Source organism: Miniopterus schreibersii (genome assembly GCF_964146895.1).
Source record: "Miniopterus schreibersii genome assembly, chromosome: X".
Taxonomy (NCBI): Eukaryota; Metazoa; Chordata; class Mammalia; order Chiroptera; family Miniopteridae; genus Miniopterus; species Miniopterus schreibersii.
The window spans coordinates 23,133,976-23,155,591 of record NC_138104.1 but is presented as its reverse complement, the minus strand read 5'-3'; the positions used below and the strand labels follow the sequence as shown (position 1 = coordinate 23,155,591).

The window sequence follows — 21,616 nt, the reverse complement described above, 5'->3', positions numbered from 1 at the left end:
GATGGTGGCAAGGAGGCTCTGATAGGAGGCTGGGAGAAGAATATAATAATTTGGGGACTGGAGTCAGATAAACCAGGGTTTGAATCATGGCTCTGAAGAGTGGCATTGATCAGGTCGCTTTGCTTCTTTGAACTTGCTTTCCTCATCAATGAAATGGGAAAGATAATTATACCTATCTCATAAGATTGCTATAAAAATTAAGCGATAGTGTTCATGTATAGCAGTTAATTAGATACTTGTGTAGAATATGTTAAGTGGGCGTCATCACCATCATCATGGCATTGGCAATAAGAGCTGCAGTAAGAAACACACTGGGAGAAATGAAAAGCAGCCTTGGGGCTTCTGGGCTGTTCCCTTGGGTCTCCTTGAAACTTTACTTACTGTTAGGCACACATCTGTGAGCTCCAAGAGAAGAGCTAATGTCCTGGGGGTCTTCAAGGTATGGACTGCTTTCCTGTTCCTGGTATAGGAGAAATTCTGGTATCTCAGGGCTGCTGTGTTTGTGTGTGTGCAAGAGATCAAGAGAATGAGAGCGAGAGGGAGAAGGAGAGACTTGAGGTCTAAGAGGCATGTTGACTCAGTGGTGGTTATATGTGACTCATCAAATCAGCTTTTCTTCCAGAGGAACAGACTGTCTTTCTTTGTTTCTCTCTTTGTAGTAAAGGACCATTTGCTTTTAGTCATAAATAAAGCTATTTAAATCCATCCTCAGAGCCCTCACAAGTGAAGTTTGTTTCTGACTTGGTTGTTCTCAACTTATACTGGGTTTCTAGTGTGTGTTTATAAAGTTTGATATTGGGAAACAGTATTACTACACAATGCTGGAGTGAACGCCTTCTCCCCACCACCCCTTTCTTTTAAATCACAGAACCCAATATATAAATAGATCAAAGGAAGCCTAGAAGGTTGCCACTTCTGCCCTTATACCTCCTATAGCAGCCCCTAAAGGCATTTCTAAGAAGACGGGGCAACAGTTTGCAAAACACTGCAGTTGGCTCTGTGGGTCGTACTAGCCATTTTATGCCCAGGTTGCTGTTTGGGGAAATGGATTGAACATGACCCCGTAAATAAGCAGCCCTGTTATAAGATATAGGCCTCTACTGTAATAACAGAGTACTTGGCCACTGTAGTTCCCCTTTTCTAATGCCACCTGAGCTGCAGCAGTTGAAGCCATTGATTGAGACTGACTGGATGTTTAGGGAACTCAGAGCTCATTATGTAATGAAGTGTTGTAACCAAAGTGTGTTCCGGACGTGTTTTGGGGATTTTGAGGCAGTGATGATGCTCTTCAGAACATTTCAGTTAATACAAAATATGTGACTTTTCATTTATTATGCACATGTGCCAACCCCAGTGTTCTTTTACAGAGAGACACTTGTTTACATGTTCTCCCATATGGCGTGGCATAACCTGACACATTTTTTTCTGCCTATCCATCAGAGTCTGAGTGTGACCTAGACTTTATCTTTCTTCCTCTCCAGGCTACAGATGCATATGTTGAATGGAGCTCTTCTGGCCTTGCTGTTTCCTGTGGTAAATACCCGCCTGGTAAGTAGCCTCTTCTAGGAACATACCAGCAACATATAAAACAGCATTTGCTTGCTACTTCTTTATATATTGCTTGTCCTCCTCCTTAGCTCATGTGCACATGTGAGTATTAAAATATCTATATACACTTTACCTTTAAACAACATGGGTTTGAACTGTGCAGGTCCATTTATACATGGATTTTTAAAAATAAGTAATGTACAGTACTTTAAATGTATTTTCTTTTCCTTATGGTTTTCTTAATAACATTTTCTTTTCTCTCACTAACTTTATGGTAGAATAGAGTATATAATACATAAAACATACAAACTATATGTTAATCAACTGTTTATGTTATTGATAAGGCTTCAGGTCAACAGTAGGCTATTAGCAGTTAAGTTTTTGAGGAGTCAAAAGTTACATGTGGATTTTTGACTGCATGGGAAGGGGCCTTATCCCTAACCCCTGTGCTGTTCAAGGGTCAGCTATATTTAATGTTGAGGTTTGACGCAGCCCTGTTTCGATGCAGTGAAGCATGATGGGAATAGGAGTATTTTGTGGAACTCTGAGGCTGAGATAGTGGTTTAGGCCAGAATCAGGACAGACCAAAAAGCTTACAGAAGCTCTTGGAGAAGTTTGGTGGAGAGAAGGGAGACTAGGGGCCTCACCCATTAGACAGAGGTTTCAAGATGTTTCTAAGGGTCTCTAGTGTGGACTCAGTCACAGTGAACCAGGATAATCTGCTGGGGAGCTTCAAAGCCCATCTGCTTTGTCAGGGACCCCCCTTGGGCAAGAATTAGATTCCTTCCCCATTTGTTCAAACCTACAGGGAAGTCTGGGCTACACATCTCCTGTGGCTAGCATGTAGAATCTCACTGTGGCAGGAAGCTGAGTGATAAACCAGCAGAGAGAGAAGCAGGAGCTACAGGACTGGGTGGCAGGGCCCTGTCCTCAGAGTCCCAGATGCGAGAGTGCAGAGGGATTAGGAGGCCATGTTAGAAAGCTCAGGGAAAGAAATCGCTGGTAAATCCTTCCTTCTGCTTTCCATTTTCATGACTTAAATTTGCCTCATAGTTTAAATCTCAAAATGACAATTTTTTCTCTTTGGATAACATAGTTTACAAGGTCTTTTCACATAACAGCTGTGTAAGGTAGATAGGGCAAATATCATGGCCTTTAGTCACAGAGGAAGAAACTGACACTCAGGGAGTTAAACACACACACACACACACACACACACACACACACACACAGCAGAGCTTAAGCCTCCAGATCCTACAACCAGAGCTATACTCAATCTCTCCAAGGATTTAGTCACTCCATCTCCACAAATACTCATGTATATCCTTATGATTGTCATACTTTTCTAGATGCATATTATATATCAATATAAATTTTTAAAAAATTCATCAAAGCAATGATTTTAAACCCTCAGTATGTTCAAGTCTCACCTAGGGGTACTGTAAGAAACAGACTAGTGAATAAAACAAACAAAAAACACTGATGCCCTGTTCCCCCCTGCCCCTACCACCTCAGATCACAGGTCTGAATTTCTGACCTGTGATACAGCCTGGGTACAGTGTTTTAAAGAGTTCCTTCTAACATGGAGCTGCAGTTGAGAGCCACTGATTTTGTGCAACGGTTCTGAAACAATGTCCATAGCAATCACCTGAAGGTATGGCTAAAAAGTGAGGCTTGCCAGCCCTAGCCAGGTGGCTCAGTTGGTTGGAGCATTGTTCCATGAACCAGAAGGTTGTGGGTTCAATTCCAAGTCAGGGCATATACCTAGGTTGTGGGTTCAATCCCTAGTGGTTGGGACATGTAAGAGAGGCAACTGTCTCACATTGATGTTTCTCTCTCTCTCTTTCTCTCTCTCTCCCTCTCTCTCTCCCCTGTTCCTCTCTAAAATCAATAGAAACATATCCTCAGGTGAGGATTAAAAAAAAAAAAAAAGAGGTTTGCCAGACCCCATCCCCAGAAGGTCTGACTGAGAGGGTCTGAGGTAATGCCAGGGGATGCTGATTGCATGTGCCCTCAGACCACTCTTGGAAAATCAGTGTCCTAGTTGCTGAAAATTCGAAGTTACTCATGTATAACTCAAAGTGTGGTCCAAGTATCAGCATCAGACGGACTATTTATTAGAAATGCAGAATTTCAGGCCCCACCTCAGACCTACTGCATCAAAACTCGCATTTTAATGGGAGCCCTGGGTGGCTTATATGCCCTAGCTCCTTTCTTCCAAAGAGCACAATGCCCCATTCAACCTCCAGAAGAAGGGAACACTAAGGTCAGAGAGGTCAGGCTGTACAGAGGTCATTGAATAATGTTATTTTCTTGAGATGTCATAGGGACTTAATTCCTGTTTATATCAATTAACCTATTGCAAAATTGGTTTCATTATACATTATCTTGCTTAGAGTTGCAGAACCTATTGATGACATTAAAGGAGGACTTAGTGCATGGTCTCTGTCATAATAGGCCAGGTGCATTAAGTTCAGTGTTCTCCTGTTAGCTGGGATCAGCAGGCACAGGCTGCTAACATAGGTACCTTTGTCCTTGTCCTCCCTTCTACATTTCCCCATACTATGTGACTTATTTGACTTCACATGGTGAACTGTAGAATCAAAACTCCTGACTTGGTCTCAGGGCTATATGGGATAATACCCAAGAATGGTGTAAATCAAAGAAATTGAAAACACATTTTTTATTGGCTTAGGTTTGTGGAACAGCGCTGGAGCTCAAGTTACTCCCTGTCTGTGGGAATAACCTGCTAAGGCAGGGAAGTGGATCCAGTGCTATCTTATTCCATCTCTCTGATCACCCTCTTACTGTTTTCTCAGGAGATTTGGAGGTTGGGCAGAGAGAAGTCTGCTCTCGTTTTCCATTTTTTAGCAGCTCTATTAGATTCAAGGAAGGAGTGGTACACCAGAAAATTGATTATAAGAGTTAGTGATCCTGAATGTGAATGCATCTAGCCCACATCTTTGGCCAAATAGCATCTGCCATCAGTTGAGGTAGCTATGGTTCCTCTAATTAGGTCACCTATATCTCTCTTCTTAGTGGGACCTTTCCCCTGAGGAAAACTGAATAGTCTTCTCCTTGCAGAACCACTGAGCACAAACAGATGTTATAATTCCTATTGTGCAAGCTTGAAAATGAACGCCCATTCACATATCTGAAGTCGGAATGCTTCATTCAGTCATTAATGTGTTATACCAAAGGTATATAGTTTCACTAAGCCTGCTGATATTTCCTTAGCCCTTTTAAAATCAACACCAGCATCAACAGCAGCTGACACTTCTTGAGTGCTTATGTGCCTGGTACTATTCTAAGTCCTTTCCATTGACTTGTTTATTTAATCCTCACAATACACTTATGAGGCAAGGTACTCTTATTATCCCCAAGATCAAGGTGCCAGCAGGGTTGGTTTCCTCCGAAGCCTTTCTTCTTGGCTTGCAGAGCGCTCCCCTCTTGTTGCCTCTCCATATGGTCTTTCCTCTGTGTCCACATACCCCTGGTATGTCTCTGTTGTCCAAATTTCCTCTTCTTATAAGGATACCCATCAGATTGTATTAGGATCCACCATGATGGCCTCACTCTATCTCCAAATATAGTTACATTCTGAGATACTAGGGATTAGGGCTTCAACATATGAATTGGGGAGGGGAGCACAAGTCAACCCTTAATAGCTTTACCAGTCTATATAGAAAGCAGTGTTTCTCCTCCTCTCTTTCTTTCTTCTCCCTCTTTTCTTTCTTTCTTTCCTTCCTTCCTTCCTTCCTTCCTTCCTTCCTTCCTTCCTTCCTTCCTTCTTTTTCCCTCTCTCCTTCTTTCCTTTCTCATGGCAGATTTGCTGTTATATTTGTTATAATACATAATACTTTCCAAATAAATGTCAAGCTTTAGCCAACTGCCTTATCAAGAATGTTCAAGTAATATTTCTTAACACTAAAACTCCTTTAATGAGCTTTCTCTTAACTAGTAATTTCTATTATTCTGGTAAATAATTTTGGTGGTGTTTTTCTAAAATAAAGCTGAGAAAAGCTCATGGTGTTGGGCATGTGTCTTGGCCATTGGCTTTGGTCTGGTTATTTTAAATGATTGGGACCCCTCCTGGGCTACTTCTGGCCTTCAGGACTTTTATTTTGCAACCCCTTAGTTGAGCTCATATTGACTTAAAATAAGACACAGGAAGATAGGCAACTCTTTCTTTTAAGCCTGATGACTCAATTAGGCAGGAAGCCAGCCTTTGACTTGTGCCCTCCCTTCCTTCTCGGCCATTTATATTTTTAATCCTTTTCTTTTGCTCATTAGCAATAATGAGGAAGCAAGGAAAATAAAATGAACTAATTAGTGTGTGTGCACCAGAACACAGACAAACACACTCACATATATAAAGACAGAGAGAAGAGAGAGGGTTGGAGGAAATTGCCACAGTCAGCTAATGGACTGGGAGTCATCAATGAACTTCCATGTGCTGCACTCTATCCTATGACTCATGGCACCAGCTAGAGAATGCTCAGGTTCCAGTTCCTCCTGGTTCTTCATCTTAGAAGCTGACACCTTAGAAGAAGGAATGTGTGTTCCAATGGCGTGTATTATAAGTAAGTGCTCTTTGCTGCCACAATTCTGGAGGCCTCTTTCTGGCTTCAGATGAGGCATCTTCAGGGCTTTTTTTTTTTCTTCTTAGAAGGAAGGAGGGGACATGCACTAATGATTATTTAGATTAGGAGGGAGCTGAAAGCTTGTCTGGTCTAATCTTATCACCTGGAGGGGGAATTTAGGAGGATAAATGACTTGCTTAAGAAGAAAAGGTGGGTGCCCCCTGAACTCAGGTCTCCTGATTCAGACTTCAGAGCTCTTTTTGTGTTGTCTGAAACTCCCGGCAAGTTTGAATGCTAGTGAATTGAGGTGCTAGAGATGCTTCTTAGCTTCCCTCCATCTAAAAGATTTAGGTCATAGGCTTCTTTGAGAAGCTGAAGAGGACCATACAGACTCTTCCTAGATAAATACACAAACACATTTTATACATAATTTCACTAGGGACACACGGACTGCCATTTCCTGCCTTTCTCCTTACAAGCCCATCCATGGATCTTATAATAAGATTCCCCTGCCTAAACTGTCAGTAGTCCAGGGCTTGGAGAATAGATGCACTGCCTTCTTTGTAAGCTCTTTGTTATAGCCAGTGGCTTTTTGGCCTGATGGTAATGCCAGGTTGCTTATCTTTGCCTGTGACTTTGCAAAGGATATCATCCATTCCATGCTAAACCGCCTTCCAGAAAATGAAAGCCAAGAAGTGGGAGCTAAGTAGGGTACTCGTGGAACCTGGTTACATATTAGCTTTTCAATTACCACTCTTTCCTTGCAAAGCTGGCAGTCTGGTCCTCAGAATAAAGCACTGTGCCCAGCCTGCATCCCCAGCCCTCCTAGGCCCATGAGAGTTTCTTCTGAATGCAGAGTGTTTTGAGCAAGGGAGATTGGAAATGGAAAAGAAACTTAAGACACTAGATCAGCCCTCTTCCCAGACCAGACTAGCATGGCCTATAGTTGTGTTTGCAGCCATCTGTTTTCTACTAGAATAATAATGAAAAGAATGATAATGATTTTTTTTATCAAGCTCTTTTCTTCTAAAAGGCCAAAAGCCTAGAGTATATTATTATCTCATTATCAAAATTGCCCATCTTGTGTATCCATGCTGATCTATTATGTTAGTTCTTTTGTCCCTCCTTTACCACACCTCCCCTTTTGTCCAGTACTTTTTTTGTTAGGTTCTTTTGAATGTTTTGAAATGTCAGATTGAGTGAAAGAGATTAGTAATGATCTTCATTACTTGGGCAGCTACTCACCAGCGACAATTACCTCAATGTTCTTGGGATACAACTTTACCACTGGCACACCTTGTACCCATGTATGCTGCTTGGGGAAACTTTGCTGTCACCAATGCAAATAGGCTTGAGAATCTCACTCTTGCTAATTGGCACATTGAAATGTGCTAATTGACCTAGAAAGTTATTTTTGTGACTGGCAAATTGAGCTATTTAAAAAAGTTATAGTTTGGATTTTGGACCTGAACTAGGGACAGGATGTCTCTCTGCTTTCCTGAAAGTACTTAACACATAAAAACCTTCATTTCAAAACAGCCCTTAGCTTTCTGAAGAATTGATTTGGGCAAAATTGTGCCTTAACCTACAAAGGCCAGTACATTTCTGGTCAAATGAATGCAAAGTGCATGAGGATGTGGAGGGCTGAGAAGAGTCTGGGGTTCCTGGTCCAAACCAAATCATGGGGACTACTGTCGAATATGTAGTTACTACCTTTATCTTACCTGTTTAGCTATTTTGAGCCAGAACTCACCCGTGCAGCCTACTGGTTTGGTCAGCAATGTGTTTAAAATTACTTAAATTAATGTAAGTGCAGACACGAGTTATCTTGTGACCAGTCAGCAAGGTGTTAAGATTGATCTTTGCGAGTCTTGTATTCTCCATGAATCCAGCCCCATCACACCAGTTAATACACAGACTTTTTTCTTCAGACCAATGATTTTGTCTATTACAGCACAAAAAGCAGCATAGGTTTCATGTTCATATCTACTCCCCTTGTCCCCAAAGTCACAAAGGGAGTGGAGTGGCCTGGGTAAAGGCTGCATGCACATGCCATGAATTTGAATACACAGATTTTTATTGTGCACTCTTCTATGTCAAGTATTGTGCTAAATGCCGTAGGGGATGCAGAAGCAGGCAGGGTACATTTCTGGGCCCCGGGGAACTTGCAGTTAGAAATATAAGACATAAATGCCTGGAAAGTTATGGCGATATTAGAGTCAAAATTGTGAAAAAGGAAAATCACAAGGCAATTCAGGTTTAATGGCTAAATTGCAATTGTTCCAGAGTTCTAAGAAATGGAAAGAGGATTAATATTAGCATTTATAGAGCACCAAATATGTGCCAGGTGATTTACATATTATTTTATTCTCACAAGGACCCTATTTTACATATGAGGTAATATTCAGAGACCTTAAATGACTTGTTTAGAGTTACGTGGTTTGTAAGTGCTAAAGCTAAACCTGTGCACTTTGCACTCTAGCACACCACCTCCTAGAGTGATCATTAAGTGGACCAGAAAGGCTTCATGGAAAATTAAAGCCTGAACTGAGCCTTGAAAGAGGATTAGAATGTGCATGCAAATTGCAGAGGAAGGAGGCAGTTCAAGCTAAGGGACTGTCATGGCCAGTAGGAAACAGTAAACTCATCATTGAAATTCTGAAGAGCAGGATGGAGAATCATGAATTCCAGTTGTATATATAGACTTTGTCCTTTATAAGCAAATTGTCAGAAGACATCCTGTGACTCTGCCTCTGTCACATCTTTAAGCCCTTACTTATAGTGTTTAGATTTTACATGTATTTCTTATCTTTTCCATCTCTACTAATAAGAATTTCTTACAGGTACATGGGACTCTGCAACCAGAAAAGCTCTTTCACAAATATCTCACCCTAGTGTAGTTAAAAATATTGACTCAGGGATAAGATCCTCCAGGTTCATATCCTGGCTGTGCTACTCCTGTGTGTGTGTGTGTGTGTGTGTGTGTGTGTGTGTGTGTGTGTGTGTGAGAGAGAGAGAGAGAGAGAGAGGTGTAGTGAACTTGGGCAAGTTAACTTCTGTACGTCCCAGTTCTCTCATCTATAAAATGGAGGTGATAATACTACCTGCCTCCTAAAGCTGTTCTGAGGATTAAATTAGTTAATTTGTGTAAAGCACATAGCACAGCACCTGGCAAATAGGAAGCCCTCAGTCAGTGTAAGATATTAATTATTAGTCTTTGATCCTCAAAAAAAAAACCCTGTAAAGTGGGTATTAGCGTCTTCATTTTATAGAATGAGATTTAGAAAGTTGAAGTAACTTGCACAGGGACACTCAGAAAACAGAACTTGTATTTAGGTTGATTTTTAAGTTTTAAGCCAAATCAACTCTTTGTGGTAAATTTTATACAATATCCATTAGAGATTTGGGGGACTGATTATACTTTTAAGAATTTTTAACAAAAATAATGCATGCTCATTCAATCAGAGGAGTATGAAGAGAAAGCTAATCATTTTACTCCACCAACTTTCAATCCTATGCCTCCAGTGGTAAGTTGTGTTAAAAGTTTGTGTATTTTTCCATTTTTATTTTGCTCATAAATGTAGATGAAGAGTTTTCTATTTCTAGGGTTGTTGTTTTGGGGGTTTAGGTTTCTTTGGCATTATACTGTAAACAGTACTCCAGTATATTCCCTTTAATGTAACAGGAGATAATCAATAATCTTTTCAGGTATGGAGATAACTGCTTAACACGCCATAGTGTAATTGGACTTTATATTCAGCCTGTCCCCAGGTTCTCAGCACTGCATCATAACTATTCTCTGTGGGCATGATTAGTGTCTTTTGTGATATCTGTCCCCTGCAGGTCCTCACCCCTAGCACATGATAGGTATCCACAGATAGAATAAGCGAATTAGGCAAACAAACTGAACTTCTGTGTTGCTTAGAGAAATTGCAAGGATCCCTCTCACATGCCTGAGATCTTGGGTGTGAAGATAGAGGGATGATAGGTGATGTTTTTCCTAGGTGAAATATTTTTTAGACCATTTAAAATAATAATGTTTTCCTGATTACAACAAAAGATATTTACTATTGAAAAGTTGTAAAATATGAAAAAGTATAAATTAAAAAATGCAAAGGTGGTTAATTTTCAACACATTTATAAAAAAGAAACAACAAAAAGCCTGAGGCTTTTGTGCCTTTATCTTTACAAATATATAAATATTTTCTTTACACAAGTAATATGTGTTTATAATGGAAAACACAGATAAACATCAGAATAAAATAGAAATCATTGAGCAGTAACAACTGTTAGCACTGTTTGCTGTGTATTTGCAGTCTTTTTGTTTCTGCCTAGATGTTGAGAGTTAGTATAGCATAGTGATAAAAAATGTGGTCCCTGGATCTAGCCTGCCTGTGGCTCCTCTGTCTTTAGCCTTGTGACCTATGGTAAATCACTTAACTTCTGGTTTCTCATTTTCTTATCTGGAAAATGGTGCTCAGATGATTGGAAATAATGTGTGGTACATAGTAAGTGCTTAATAAGTGTCAGATACCATCATTGTTACTGTTCCTAATATTATCTCAGAAATTGAGAGGGGTTCCTATTGACATGTGTTTGGTTTTTTTAAAAATGTTTTTATTGAGCCCGGCCGGGCGTGGCTCAGCGGTTGAGCATCGACCTAGGATCCAGGCGATCGGGGTTTGATTCCCAGTCGGGGCGCATGCCCGGGTTGTGGGCTCGATCAATGATTCTCTCATCATTGATGTTTCTATCTCTCTCTCTCCCTCTCCTTTTCTCTCTCTGAAATCAATAAAGATATATTTTTTAAAAAAGTTTTTATTGATTTTTAGAGAGAGAGGAAGGAGGAGAGAGAGATAGAAACATCAATGAATGAGAAACATCATCAATCGGCTGCCTCCTGTATGCCCCCTACTGGATATCAAGCCCACAACCCAGGCATGTGTCCTGACCAGGAATCAAACCGTGACCTCCAGATTCATGGGTTGACATTCAATTACTGAGCCGCACTGGCCGGGTGACATGTGGTTTTGATGTTAGTTTTCAGAAGTTTGGCCCCAGCATACCTGAGCTGTTGAGTGATGGTGAGGTGAAGGGGGCTTTGTTTCTGAATTAGGCTTGCTGAGGGAGATTAAAATTCCCTGGCAGGCTTTCTTTTCCACGTTGACTAATAGCTCCTTTGTTTTTTGCATGTTTCCAAGACAGCCTGTTTGATTAGGGAACTGGCCAGCCCTCTCACCTCCCTCCTGACAGGTGAATTAGGCCCACTCCTGGTTATTATTCCTACTTGAATAAAATTGCCAGAACTTTGGGTTTGTTGTGAGGGCCAAGCTCCTGAACTCATGGAGGGAGTGGCAGCCGTAAGAGTGTCAAGCAGAAGCCTTTTTGTCTCCAGAACTTGCTGTTCATTGTCTTGGTTCTGTTTTCCTAAAATGAGATAAGAAGGAACAGCCTTCAGCAGTGGTAACCGGTTTTTTCCCCAACCTTGAACCACTACCCCAAGTAGTGTTTTTTGTGTGGAATAATAGCCTTATCTAGCAGGTTATTTCACTCATTCCAGCCTTTGGGCCAATGGTTCTCAACCCTGATTGGAATCACCAGAGCCAATTTCAAAACATTCATTTTAAGAAAGTATTCCAGGCAATTTCAGTGTGTAGAGAGTGGCTCTGCTGTGCACCCTGTTCTAGTCCCACCCCTGCTGCTGACTGGGACCTGGAGCTTTGAACAGTTAACTTGACCTCATCAAGCATCAATTTCCCCATCTGTCCACTGGGACTAGTACTATCTGCTTTCTCCAACTCACAGATAGGTTATAAAGAAAACACAAGAAATAACAAAAGATAATAAGAGATAGCGAGGAGCTTTGAAAAAAATTTAGAAGCACTACACAAATGAGTACTTGCCTTGTTCTCTCTCTTTTCAGTCATTTTTTTGAGGGGAGATTAGTTTAGATATAATTTATATAGCACAACTGTCTTTTAAAGTGTACAAACTGTTTTTTACAGAGTTGTGCAACCATCACCACTCTTTAATTGTAGAATATTTTCATCATTCCTAAAAGAAGCATTGTACACATTAGTCATGTCTCCCTATTCTCCTGTCTCCAGGCCCTGGCAACCACTTATCTACTTTCTGTCTCTATGTATTTGCCTATTCTGGGCAGTTTATATAAGTAGAATCATATAATATGTGGCCTTTTCTAACAGACTTTTTTCACTTAGCGTCAAGTTTTCAAGCTCATCCATACTATTGCCTGTGTCAGTACTTCATTCCTTTTTAAAAAAAATCCTCACCAGAGGATATCTGTTCCATTGCTTTTCAGAGAGAGTGGAAGGAGGGAGAGAGAAACATCGATGTGAGAGAGACACATTGATTGGTTGTCTCCTGCACGTGCCCTGACCGGGGCTGGGGATCCAGCATGCAACCGAGGTACATGCCCTTGACCGGAATAGAACTCAGGACCCTTCAGTCCATGGGCCATTCTAACCACTGAGAAAAACCTGCTAGGGCAGTACTGCATTCCTTTTTATGGCTGAATAATATTTCATTGTATGAAATGTTAACCTAAAAATAAAAGTTCAAAGTGAGGAACAAGGGTTTATTTGAAATCCAAAAGAATAGCTATTTGGGAAGCATTGAATCTGGCAGAAACTCAAGTAGCATTCAGAACAGGAGGTGAAGGGGAGAGGCATTTATGAGAAAGGGAAGGGGAACAATTACAGGAATAGAAGGAAGGCATTTCTGTAGGAGAAGATAAGCTAACATAGTGATCCTAACTCTAAAGAATGTCTTTAATTTTCAATTCCATAGTCATAAAAGTCTACTTTCCTGTTAACTTGGCAAACAGTTGTCTGTAATATAACACTGCTTTAAGCCCAGTCAAAGTTTATTTTTGCCCAGTTTTAACATTCCAAAGGTTTAAGGAGTAAGATGTTCAAGGCAGCTCCTCTGGGATGGATGCTCCAACTCCAGTTTAAAGTGGCTTCATTTATATTATTTTTACAGATATACCACATTTTGTTCATCCATCCATTCATTGATAGACATTTAGGTTGTTTCCAACTTTTGGCTATTGTGAATAGTGCTGATATGAATGTTCGTAAAATTATCTGTTTGAATGTCTTTTGGGTAGATACCTAGAAGTGGAATTGCTGGGTCATATGGTAAATCCATGATTAACCTTTTGAAAAACTGCCAGATTGCTTTGCAAAGTGGCTGCAACATTTTTTGTTTCCACCAGCAGTGTATGAGGATTCCAGTTTCTCTGCATTCTCACCAACACTTTTTATTGCTTAACTTTTTTATTTAAACCATCTTAGTAGGTATGTGTAGTAGTAACTCGCTGCAGTTTTTCTTGTATTTCCTGATGATTAATGATGTTGTACACCATATCAGATACTTATTAGCCATTTGTATGTCCTGTTTGGAGAAATGTCTTTTCAAATCCTTTCTTCTTCTTTTTTTTTTTTAATCCTCACTCAAGGATATTTTTTCCATTGCTTTTCAGAGAGAGTGGAAGGGAGAGAGAAATATCGATGTGAGAGAGACACAATTGAGTGGTTGCCTCCTATACATGCCCCAACTGGGGCCAGGGATCAAGCCTGCAACTGAGGTATGTGCCCTTGACTGGAATTGAATGCAAGACTCTTCAGTCCACAGGCCGATGCTCTGACCACTGAGCCAAACATGCCAGGGCTATCCTTTTTTATTTTTTATTGGGTTATTTGTTTTTTGTTGTTCAGTTTTGAGAGTTACATGTTTTGGACACTAGACTCTTATCAGATAAATGATTTTAAATATTTCTCACATTCTGTGGGTCATCCTTGTATTTTATTGATATCTTTTGAAGCACAAAGACTTTAAACATGATGAAGTCTAATCTCTCTAATTTTTTGTTGGCTGCTTTTGCTTTTGGTGTAATATGTAAGAAACTATTCTCTAATTCAAGGTCACAAACTTTTATGACTATGTTTTCTTTCTTCTAAGAGTTTTATGGTGTTGGAACTTCCATTTAGGTCTATGATCCATTTCAAGTAAATTTATATACACAGTATGAGGAAGGGATACAAATTCATTCGTTTGTATATTCAGTTGACCTAGTATCATTTGTTGAAAAGACTCTTTCTTATTGAAATATCTTGGCACCCTTGTGAAAAATCTATCAAAAATAAATGTCAGGGTTTATTTCTGGACCACAAATTCTATTCCTTTGATGTATAAGTCTCTCCTTATGCCTGCATCACACTGTCCTTATTATTGTAGCTCTGTGGAAAGTTTTAAAACTGAGAAGTATGAGTCCTCCAAATTTGTTCCTTTTTCAATATTGTTTTGACCATTATGGGACTCTTGTATTGCTATATGTATTCCAGGATAATTTTGTCAATTTCTGCAAAGCAGCCAGCTAGAATTTTGATAGGGCTTGCATTGACTGTAGGTCAATTTGAGGAATATTGCCATCTTAACAATATTGTGTTCTAATTCATGAACATTGGGTATGATATCTATTTATTTAAATTTTTTATCCTTATTCGAGGATATGTTTTCATTGATTTGAGAGAGAGAGAGAGAGAGAGAGAGAGAGAGAGAGAGAGAGAGAGAGAGATATCAGCTGTTTTCTTCCTGTATGATGTTTTATAGTTTTGGAGTACAGGTTTTATACTTCTTTTGTTAATTTTATCCCTATGTATTTTATTCTTTTTGATGGTATTGTGAGTGGAATTGTTTTCTTAATTTTCAGATTTCTCATGCAACTGTAGAAATGCAGTTCCTTTTTCTGTATTGATCTTATATCCTGCAACCTCACAGAACTTATTTATTACAACTAATATTTTTTTGTGTGTGTATTTTTAAAGATTTTCTATAAACATGATCATGTTATCTACAAATGGAGATAGTACTTCTTTCCAATCTGGATGCCTTGTATTTCTTTTTCTTGCCCAATTGCCATGGCTAGATCCTCAAGTGCAGTGTCAGTAGAAGTGGGGAAAGTGGATATTCTTATCTTGTTCTTCATATTAGGGGGAAATCATTCAATCTTTTATCATCAAGTATAATTTTAGCTTTGGGTTTTTCACAGATGCCCTTATTAGGTTGAGGAGGTTCCTTTAGTAACCTTTAATAAATGTCTATTTTTGGGGAACTCAGGGTAGTAGGATGTTGCTTAATGTGGAGGTACTTAGTAATTCAGAGTTTGAAATTGCTTAGGGTGAGAATTCACTTCTTTCCAAAGGAAGCATTGTGATGTTTCAGAGGTTCAAAGTCATCTACATTCAAATTAAAATATGGAATCTTACATATATTAAGAGGAGCATGCAAAGATAATAGAGTTTCTGTTAAAATACAGTAATATTACATTGCCATGAGGGAACTAGAGGCATATAGTAGGAGCTCAATAAATATTTATTGGATAGCTGGTATGCTTAGTTTAGGTGTATTAGTCAGCTTGGGCTACCATAACAAAACCATACAGTGAGTGACTTAAACAACATAAATTTGTTTCTTACCATTCTGGAGGCTGGAAGTTCAAGATCAGGATATCAGCATGGTTGAGTTCTGGTGAGTGCCCTCTTCCTGGCTTATAGATTGCTGCCTTCTTGCTTTGTTCTCAAATGGTAGGGACAGACCCCTCAAACTCTCTTGTGTCTCTTCTTATAACAGCACTAATCCCATCATTTGGACCTCACCCTCATGAGGTCATTTAAACCTAATTATCTCCCAAAGGCTCAAACTCCAAATACCTTTATATGGGGGTTAGGGCTTCAACACGTGATTTTGATGGGGGACACAGGCATAGAGTCCATAACAGCAAGTTAGGATACTGATACATACCAGGTGTGGCATGGGCAAATTTGAAATATTAGGATTCATAACAGCAAAGATAGGGAGTGGTGGGGCTCAGTCAGACATTCACAGTGACAGCTACCATGTATTGAGGGCCTACATATGTGCCCAGAACTTTGGTAGATTAGTTAAGTCCCTTATCTAAGTTAATCATCTCAGCAGCCTTGAAATTTATGTTACCTCATTTATATAGTGGAGTAAACTGATGCAGACACCAAGATGTTAAGCAGTCCGCCCAAAGGCACGCAACTAGTGCAATGGCAACTAGTGAGAGGCAGTGTTGCAAATTAGAACCAAAGTTTTTGTTTCCAAAGCCCATTCTGTTTCCACTACATCATGCCACCTTCCTCACAGCACCCTGAGCCCTTGAAACTCAAAGTGTGGTCCACAGTCCAACAGAATTGGCCTCCCCTGGGGACTTGTTAGAAATTCAGAATCTTGGGCCCCATCCCATATCTACAGAGTAAGAATCTGAATTTTAACAAAATCTCCTGGGGATTGGTGTGCACATGAAATTTTGGGAAGCAAAATCAAGAGAGCAAAATGACCAATGTATAGTATACAAAGGAGCAAAGGCAACTCAGTACTACTCAGCTTTTATTCTGCTTCTGTTCTTTCTTTAAGGAGACCTATCATGGAACAGATGTGGGTAGTACGTAGAGATGGAGGTCTTCCTAGTCAGGCATTCAGCTGTTGTAAATGAAGCCTAAGCTATAGGGCTTGACAAAGGTTAAGGTATTTTTTACTTTAATATATGAGTTATATACCTCAATAAAAAAAGAAAGTAAAAAAAAAAAATGTTAGGACCTGAAATTCACTGTAGGTGAATTTTAAAATTCGTAGAGCATAAATAGGTACCCAAAACCGAGGTTGGATAGCTATTTTGATTTTTGAAAAGAAGCAAAGGTAAAATTCTGGGAGTTCTAGATCCATGATAATCCAGAACAGCCTCTAGCCAAATTAAGGAATAATCTGGAGCAGATGATTGCATAAACATAAGGGAGAAATAGGCAGAGCCTCATGATGCCCTCCTCTTACCCCAACAGCTGTCCTTCCAGCCTCCCCTATGTCATACACACCTAGGACTTGAAGTAAAGTGACTTGAGACTGTAAGACAAACTGAGGGTTTAGAAAAATCCAAGGGGAGTGTAATCACTTCTAAGTCCCTATACTGCCTAGATGCCAGCTTAGGAAGCTTTCATGGTAGGAGCTGACTCAGGAAAGAAGTTTGGGGCAGAGAAAATCTTACATAAGTCAGGAGGTTCTAAAGTGTAGTGGATAGTATGTGTATAATTTTGTGTATCTATGATTTTATACTACAGAAAATTGAAAAATATGTAAATGTAGAAAAATTACCCAGTTTCAGCAGTTATCAACTCACAACCTATGTTTTCTTTTAATCAGTACAACTCACTTCACCTCAAACTGCCCTCCCACCCCATCACAAATACTTATCCCAGGGTGATTTTGAAGGAAATCTCATTTAATTTTAACTGAATATTTCATTATACACCTCTAAAATATAAGGATTTTTTAAATATATATAATTGCAATACCATTATTGTATCTACAATAATTATTCCTTAAAATTATGAAATACCAAGTCAGCAGAGCACAGGTTTCAAATCCAGCCAGATCACAGTTCCATTCTTGCTTCTACATCATCAATGGCTCTTCTCTGTGCCTGTTCCATACTGTAAAATGAGAATGATTATAATAATTTCTAAACCCTCAATAAAATAATACATGTAGTAGCCTGATACTACTGTAAGTGCTCAATAAAGATTAGCTAAGATTATTATTTAATACTCTAAAGTATTTGAGTTGCTATTCAGGTACCTTTAAGAATCTCTTTGAGCCCCAGCTAGCATGGCTCAGCAGTTGAGCATTGACCTGTGATCCAGGAGATCGAGGTTTGATTCTCGGTCAGGGCACATGCCCGGGTTTCGGGCTCAATCCACAGCAGGGGGCATGCATGAGGCAGCCAATTGATGACTCTCTCATTGATGTTTCTATCTCTGTCTCCCTTCCTCTCTCTGAAATCAATAAAAATATTTTTTTAAAAGAACGGTTTTGACTTACAATCAAGAGGCAGACTTGGAACCCAGGAAAAATATTTTGTGAGGGGGGAAAAAAACAAAACAACTTTCAAAGTGGCCCCAAACGCTGCAAGAGAACACTGATACGAATTGGAGCTCAAAATGATAAGGTCCTTGTAATTTCCTTCCACTGTATATAGTTTGTTCCTCCTGAGATTTCATGTTCCTTGTGGTAGAAGCTTGTGCATATTGAATAGTTCTCCTCCTCCCCTGGAAGAGCGAGGAGAGCTAGATGGGATGTGGGGTGACAGTACTGGAACAGATTCAGGGCAGTTAGGGTCACTGCAAGCAAAAGGGGGGCAGGGACCTCAGAGTTCTTGCTGGAGAAATGAAGCCCCAAGTTACCTGGGTAGTCATGCGTTTAAAGCTCCACCTTGTGGGGACTGGCCTGAGCAACGCTGCATCTGTGCTTGATGTCTGGTGGCATGAGGCAGGCTCATTCTCTTGTGTTGCTCTAAGAATCATTCCCCTTCCTCTGGGACAGCTTCACTCTCTGCAGCCTGTTCTAGGCATCAGCTGAAAGCTTTTTAATGAAAATGGAACCCAAAGGAGGAATGATAAGGTATCTGATTTTAACCCAAATGAGAGAACACCAGATGTTTCATTCTGTCGGAAGGTTCGAGGGAGGAAAAGCAATTAGCAGCTGCTACTGATTTAGCAACAGACACCTGCTAAATGAAAATCTGTAAAATCGGCCAGGCTTGGCGCCACAAATGCATATGCTGTTTCTGGGAATTGTAAATTATGTTGGCCTAAAATGGGCTGGGGGTGGGTTGGGGTGGCAGCAGCGACGCTGTGGGCTGCAGAGTGGAGGTGCTCTAAAGAAGCTGAACATGTCCATACAGACCAGGAGTATGTTTTTTCAAATATGACCGCAACTTTGAAAAAGCTAATTGGTGGGTGAATGGAGAGGAAGAAAAGAAAATGAGTATTCCAGAAGCTGCCTGGTTATTCCCTGCTTCTGTCCTGACTCAAGGCTGCCCTCTGGGGGCCATCCCATAGGGACAGATGTAGGGCTGACAGAGGGTGGCGGGGAATCCTGCTTCCCTTCCCCAGCTGATCTAAGAGCACACCTCTCCTCTCGACCAAGGGCAGTGAGCCTCAAAGCAGGAGGAACCTTAACTCTGTGCTCACGGCATCGTCCTACCATGAGACAATTCCAAACTTCTGGCTCGAGGAGTGATCTGGAGAGAGGCTTATGCTTATCTATAGCTTCCTGCTTTCCAGAATTCTTTTCCAAGTAGACATTAACTACTGCTGTCCACTTCCATTTTTCTGAGGCATACTGAAACACAAACAGTGAAAACAGAAATTCACAAAGAGGGCTTTAGGGAGTGTGTGTGTGTGTGTGTGTGTGTTGGGTGGGAGGATGCAAGATTCTGTATGGAGTGGGTGTTCAAGATATGACTGATTAGAAAGAAGGCCAATTTGTAGGTGATCTAGATGGCGTTGAAAGAATTGGAGCACTCCCCTTTGTTCCTCATACCACATTCACTGTATGTAACTGCTGTTGCTCAGCCTCCAAACTAGGCCAGAGGTCAGCTGCAACTTATGCCAAAGGAGTGGGCCCTGTTCTATTTCCAATTGTGAGCAAAGGGATGGCAGCTTGCCCTGTGTAACAGGCTGGGGGTGGGAGTACTGTTGGCAGATGCATGGACAGAGCTGTTCAGAGAAAATATTGCCTGGAACTTTATCCTGGCAAGGTGTTTTAGTGTAAGTAAAGACTAACCTCCAAATTCCAATGGTGGAACCAAAAGAAGATCCTTTTTCCTTTCATTGAGTAGGCCCTTAGGCAAGAATAGTTGATTCCAGGTATGTTTGAATTTCACTTCCTGTGCCCTGCAGTGCCAGCACCGGAGGGAAGAAGGAACAGTGAGGAAAGGGTAAAGGGAGATCTAGGATCCCCACTTTCTATCCAGACTTGGGGGAACTCCACCTTCTCTGGTCAGGGGATAGAAAGCATTCCGATCAATCAGTTCTAATAGGTGAAATAATAGTGACAACAGGCTGCCCTAGAGAGAGACCCGGGGACCCTATGATGGTATGTACCAGGTGGCTCTTATTAAAGCAGCCAGCCATTCCTGTGCTGAGCCCTATGTGTACAAGTCACCCACCAATCTGCTAAAAGTGTGTTTCTAAAAACCCATTACACACTTAATAATTTAAAGTAGCTTATGTGCCAAAATTCCTGTGACTTCTGAGCAGCGGAATTAATTATTTTCCTTTAGAACCTAAGACCTATAGGCCTCAAGTAAATGGAAGAATAATTTTTGTCCCTGGTGATCAAAAGGAGCATGTCTCATCCCAAGTTGGTATTTGTTTAATGGGCCTAGGCTTTACATCAGGGGTTTGTTTTTCCAGGGGCCATGTTAATGAAGGAGATTCGGTTAGGGTTGAGCCTGTACTCATCCCAAACTCCAGAGTACACAGAAGAGCCTCTAGTCAGCACAAATGTGACTGCCAGGTGCCACTTAGACTGGCACTTTTATTCTATTTCTTTCTTTAAGAAATGTATTTGGGGTGACATTGGTTAATAAAATTATATTGGTTTCAGGTGTACAATTCTGTAATACATCATCTGCATATTGTATTGTGTTCACTAACCCAAATTAAATCTCCTTCCATCACTGTTAATCCCTCTTTTACCCTCTTCTACCTCCTCTCACCCCCTTTCCCTCTAGTAATCATCATACTGTTATCTGTGTCTATGAGGTATATATATATATTTTTGCTTAATTGCTTCACCTTTTTCACCCAGCCCTGCAACTCCCCTGCCCTCTGATAGCTGTCAGTCTGTTCTAAATTTCAATTATTTTTCAGTTTTTATATATATTAAACATAATCTATAACTAATGATAATATATTCTGAGGTCCTTAAAGCTCTGTTTTCACTGGTCCTTGGCTTACTTCTTTCTGTACTTAGGTTTTATTTAAATATTACTGTTGTTATTGTTCTGTTACTGTACATTGCTTATTTTCCTTGAGATTCTATTTGTAGGAATTTTTGAGTCCTAGATTCCTCTAGAGAAGGTTTGTGGGGTTGTTTTATGGTTTTTGTTTTGTTTTGTTTTGTCTTTTACAAAAATACTCTGATTCCACACCTACCATTTAGACTTTTGGAGCCTAGCCTACTGTAGTATTTCTCCAAGTGTATGTTAAGCACTTCTGCATCCAGATTACATTAAGGAGCTTTATTAAAATACACAATGCTGGGCCCCATCCCAGTGGGTCCAAAGAAGATTCTGGTTAATCTTCTACTCATCAAAGGAGTAGAAGGTTAACAGGATTCCCTATTAGGTTGTTGGTGGTCAGTGGGCTGGGTACTGAGTGCCCTTGAGCTGTTTTGACGGGGCTGAGAGCCAAATCTCAGATGATTTTGTCCCTTTCTTTGCTCTCGTGCTAGTGTGGGGTTGGACTTATTTCAAGCCATCTGATACTCATGAAGGTACTAAAATATAGATGGATGGTACCACAGGCTGCTTGGACTGATGAGGGACTGTGAGTTTAGTACCTTTCCTCTTGTATCTCCCACTCTGCATAGCTTAC

General features: G+C 40.3%; 1 protein-coding gene across 7 annotated transcripts in view; it reads left to right on the top strand.

Moving 5' to 3' along the window:
* The window catches only part of TMEM164 (transmembrane protein 164), a 174,741-nt gene that overhangs the window by 103,455 nt on the left and 49,670 nt on the right, over nucleotides 1–21,616 (top strand). For all 7 annotated transcript variants that reach the window (XM_081125962.1, XM_081125961.1, XM_081125960.1 and 4 more), the window contains one exon: nucleotides 1,482–1,548. In XM_081125962.1, coding sequence (XP_080982088.1) covers nucleotides 1,482–1,548 — 67 coding nt within the window. The remainder of the gene's footprint in view (nucleotides 1–1,481; nucleotides 1,549–21,616) is intronic.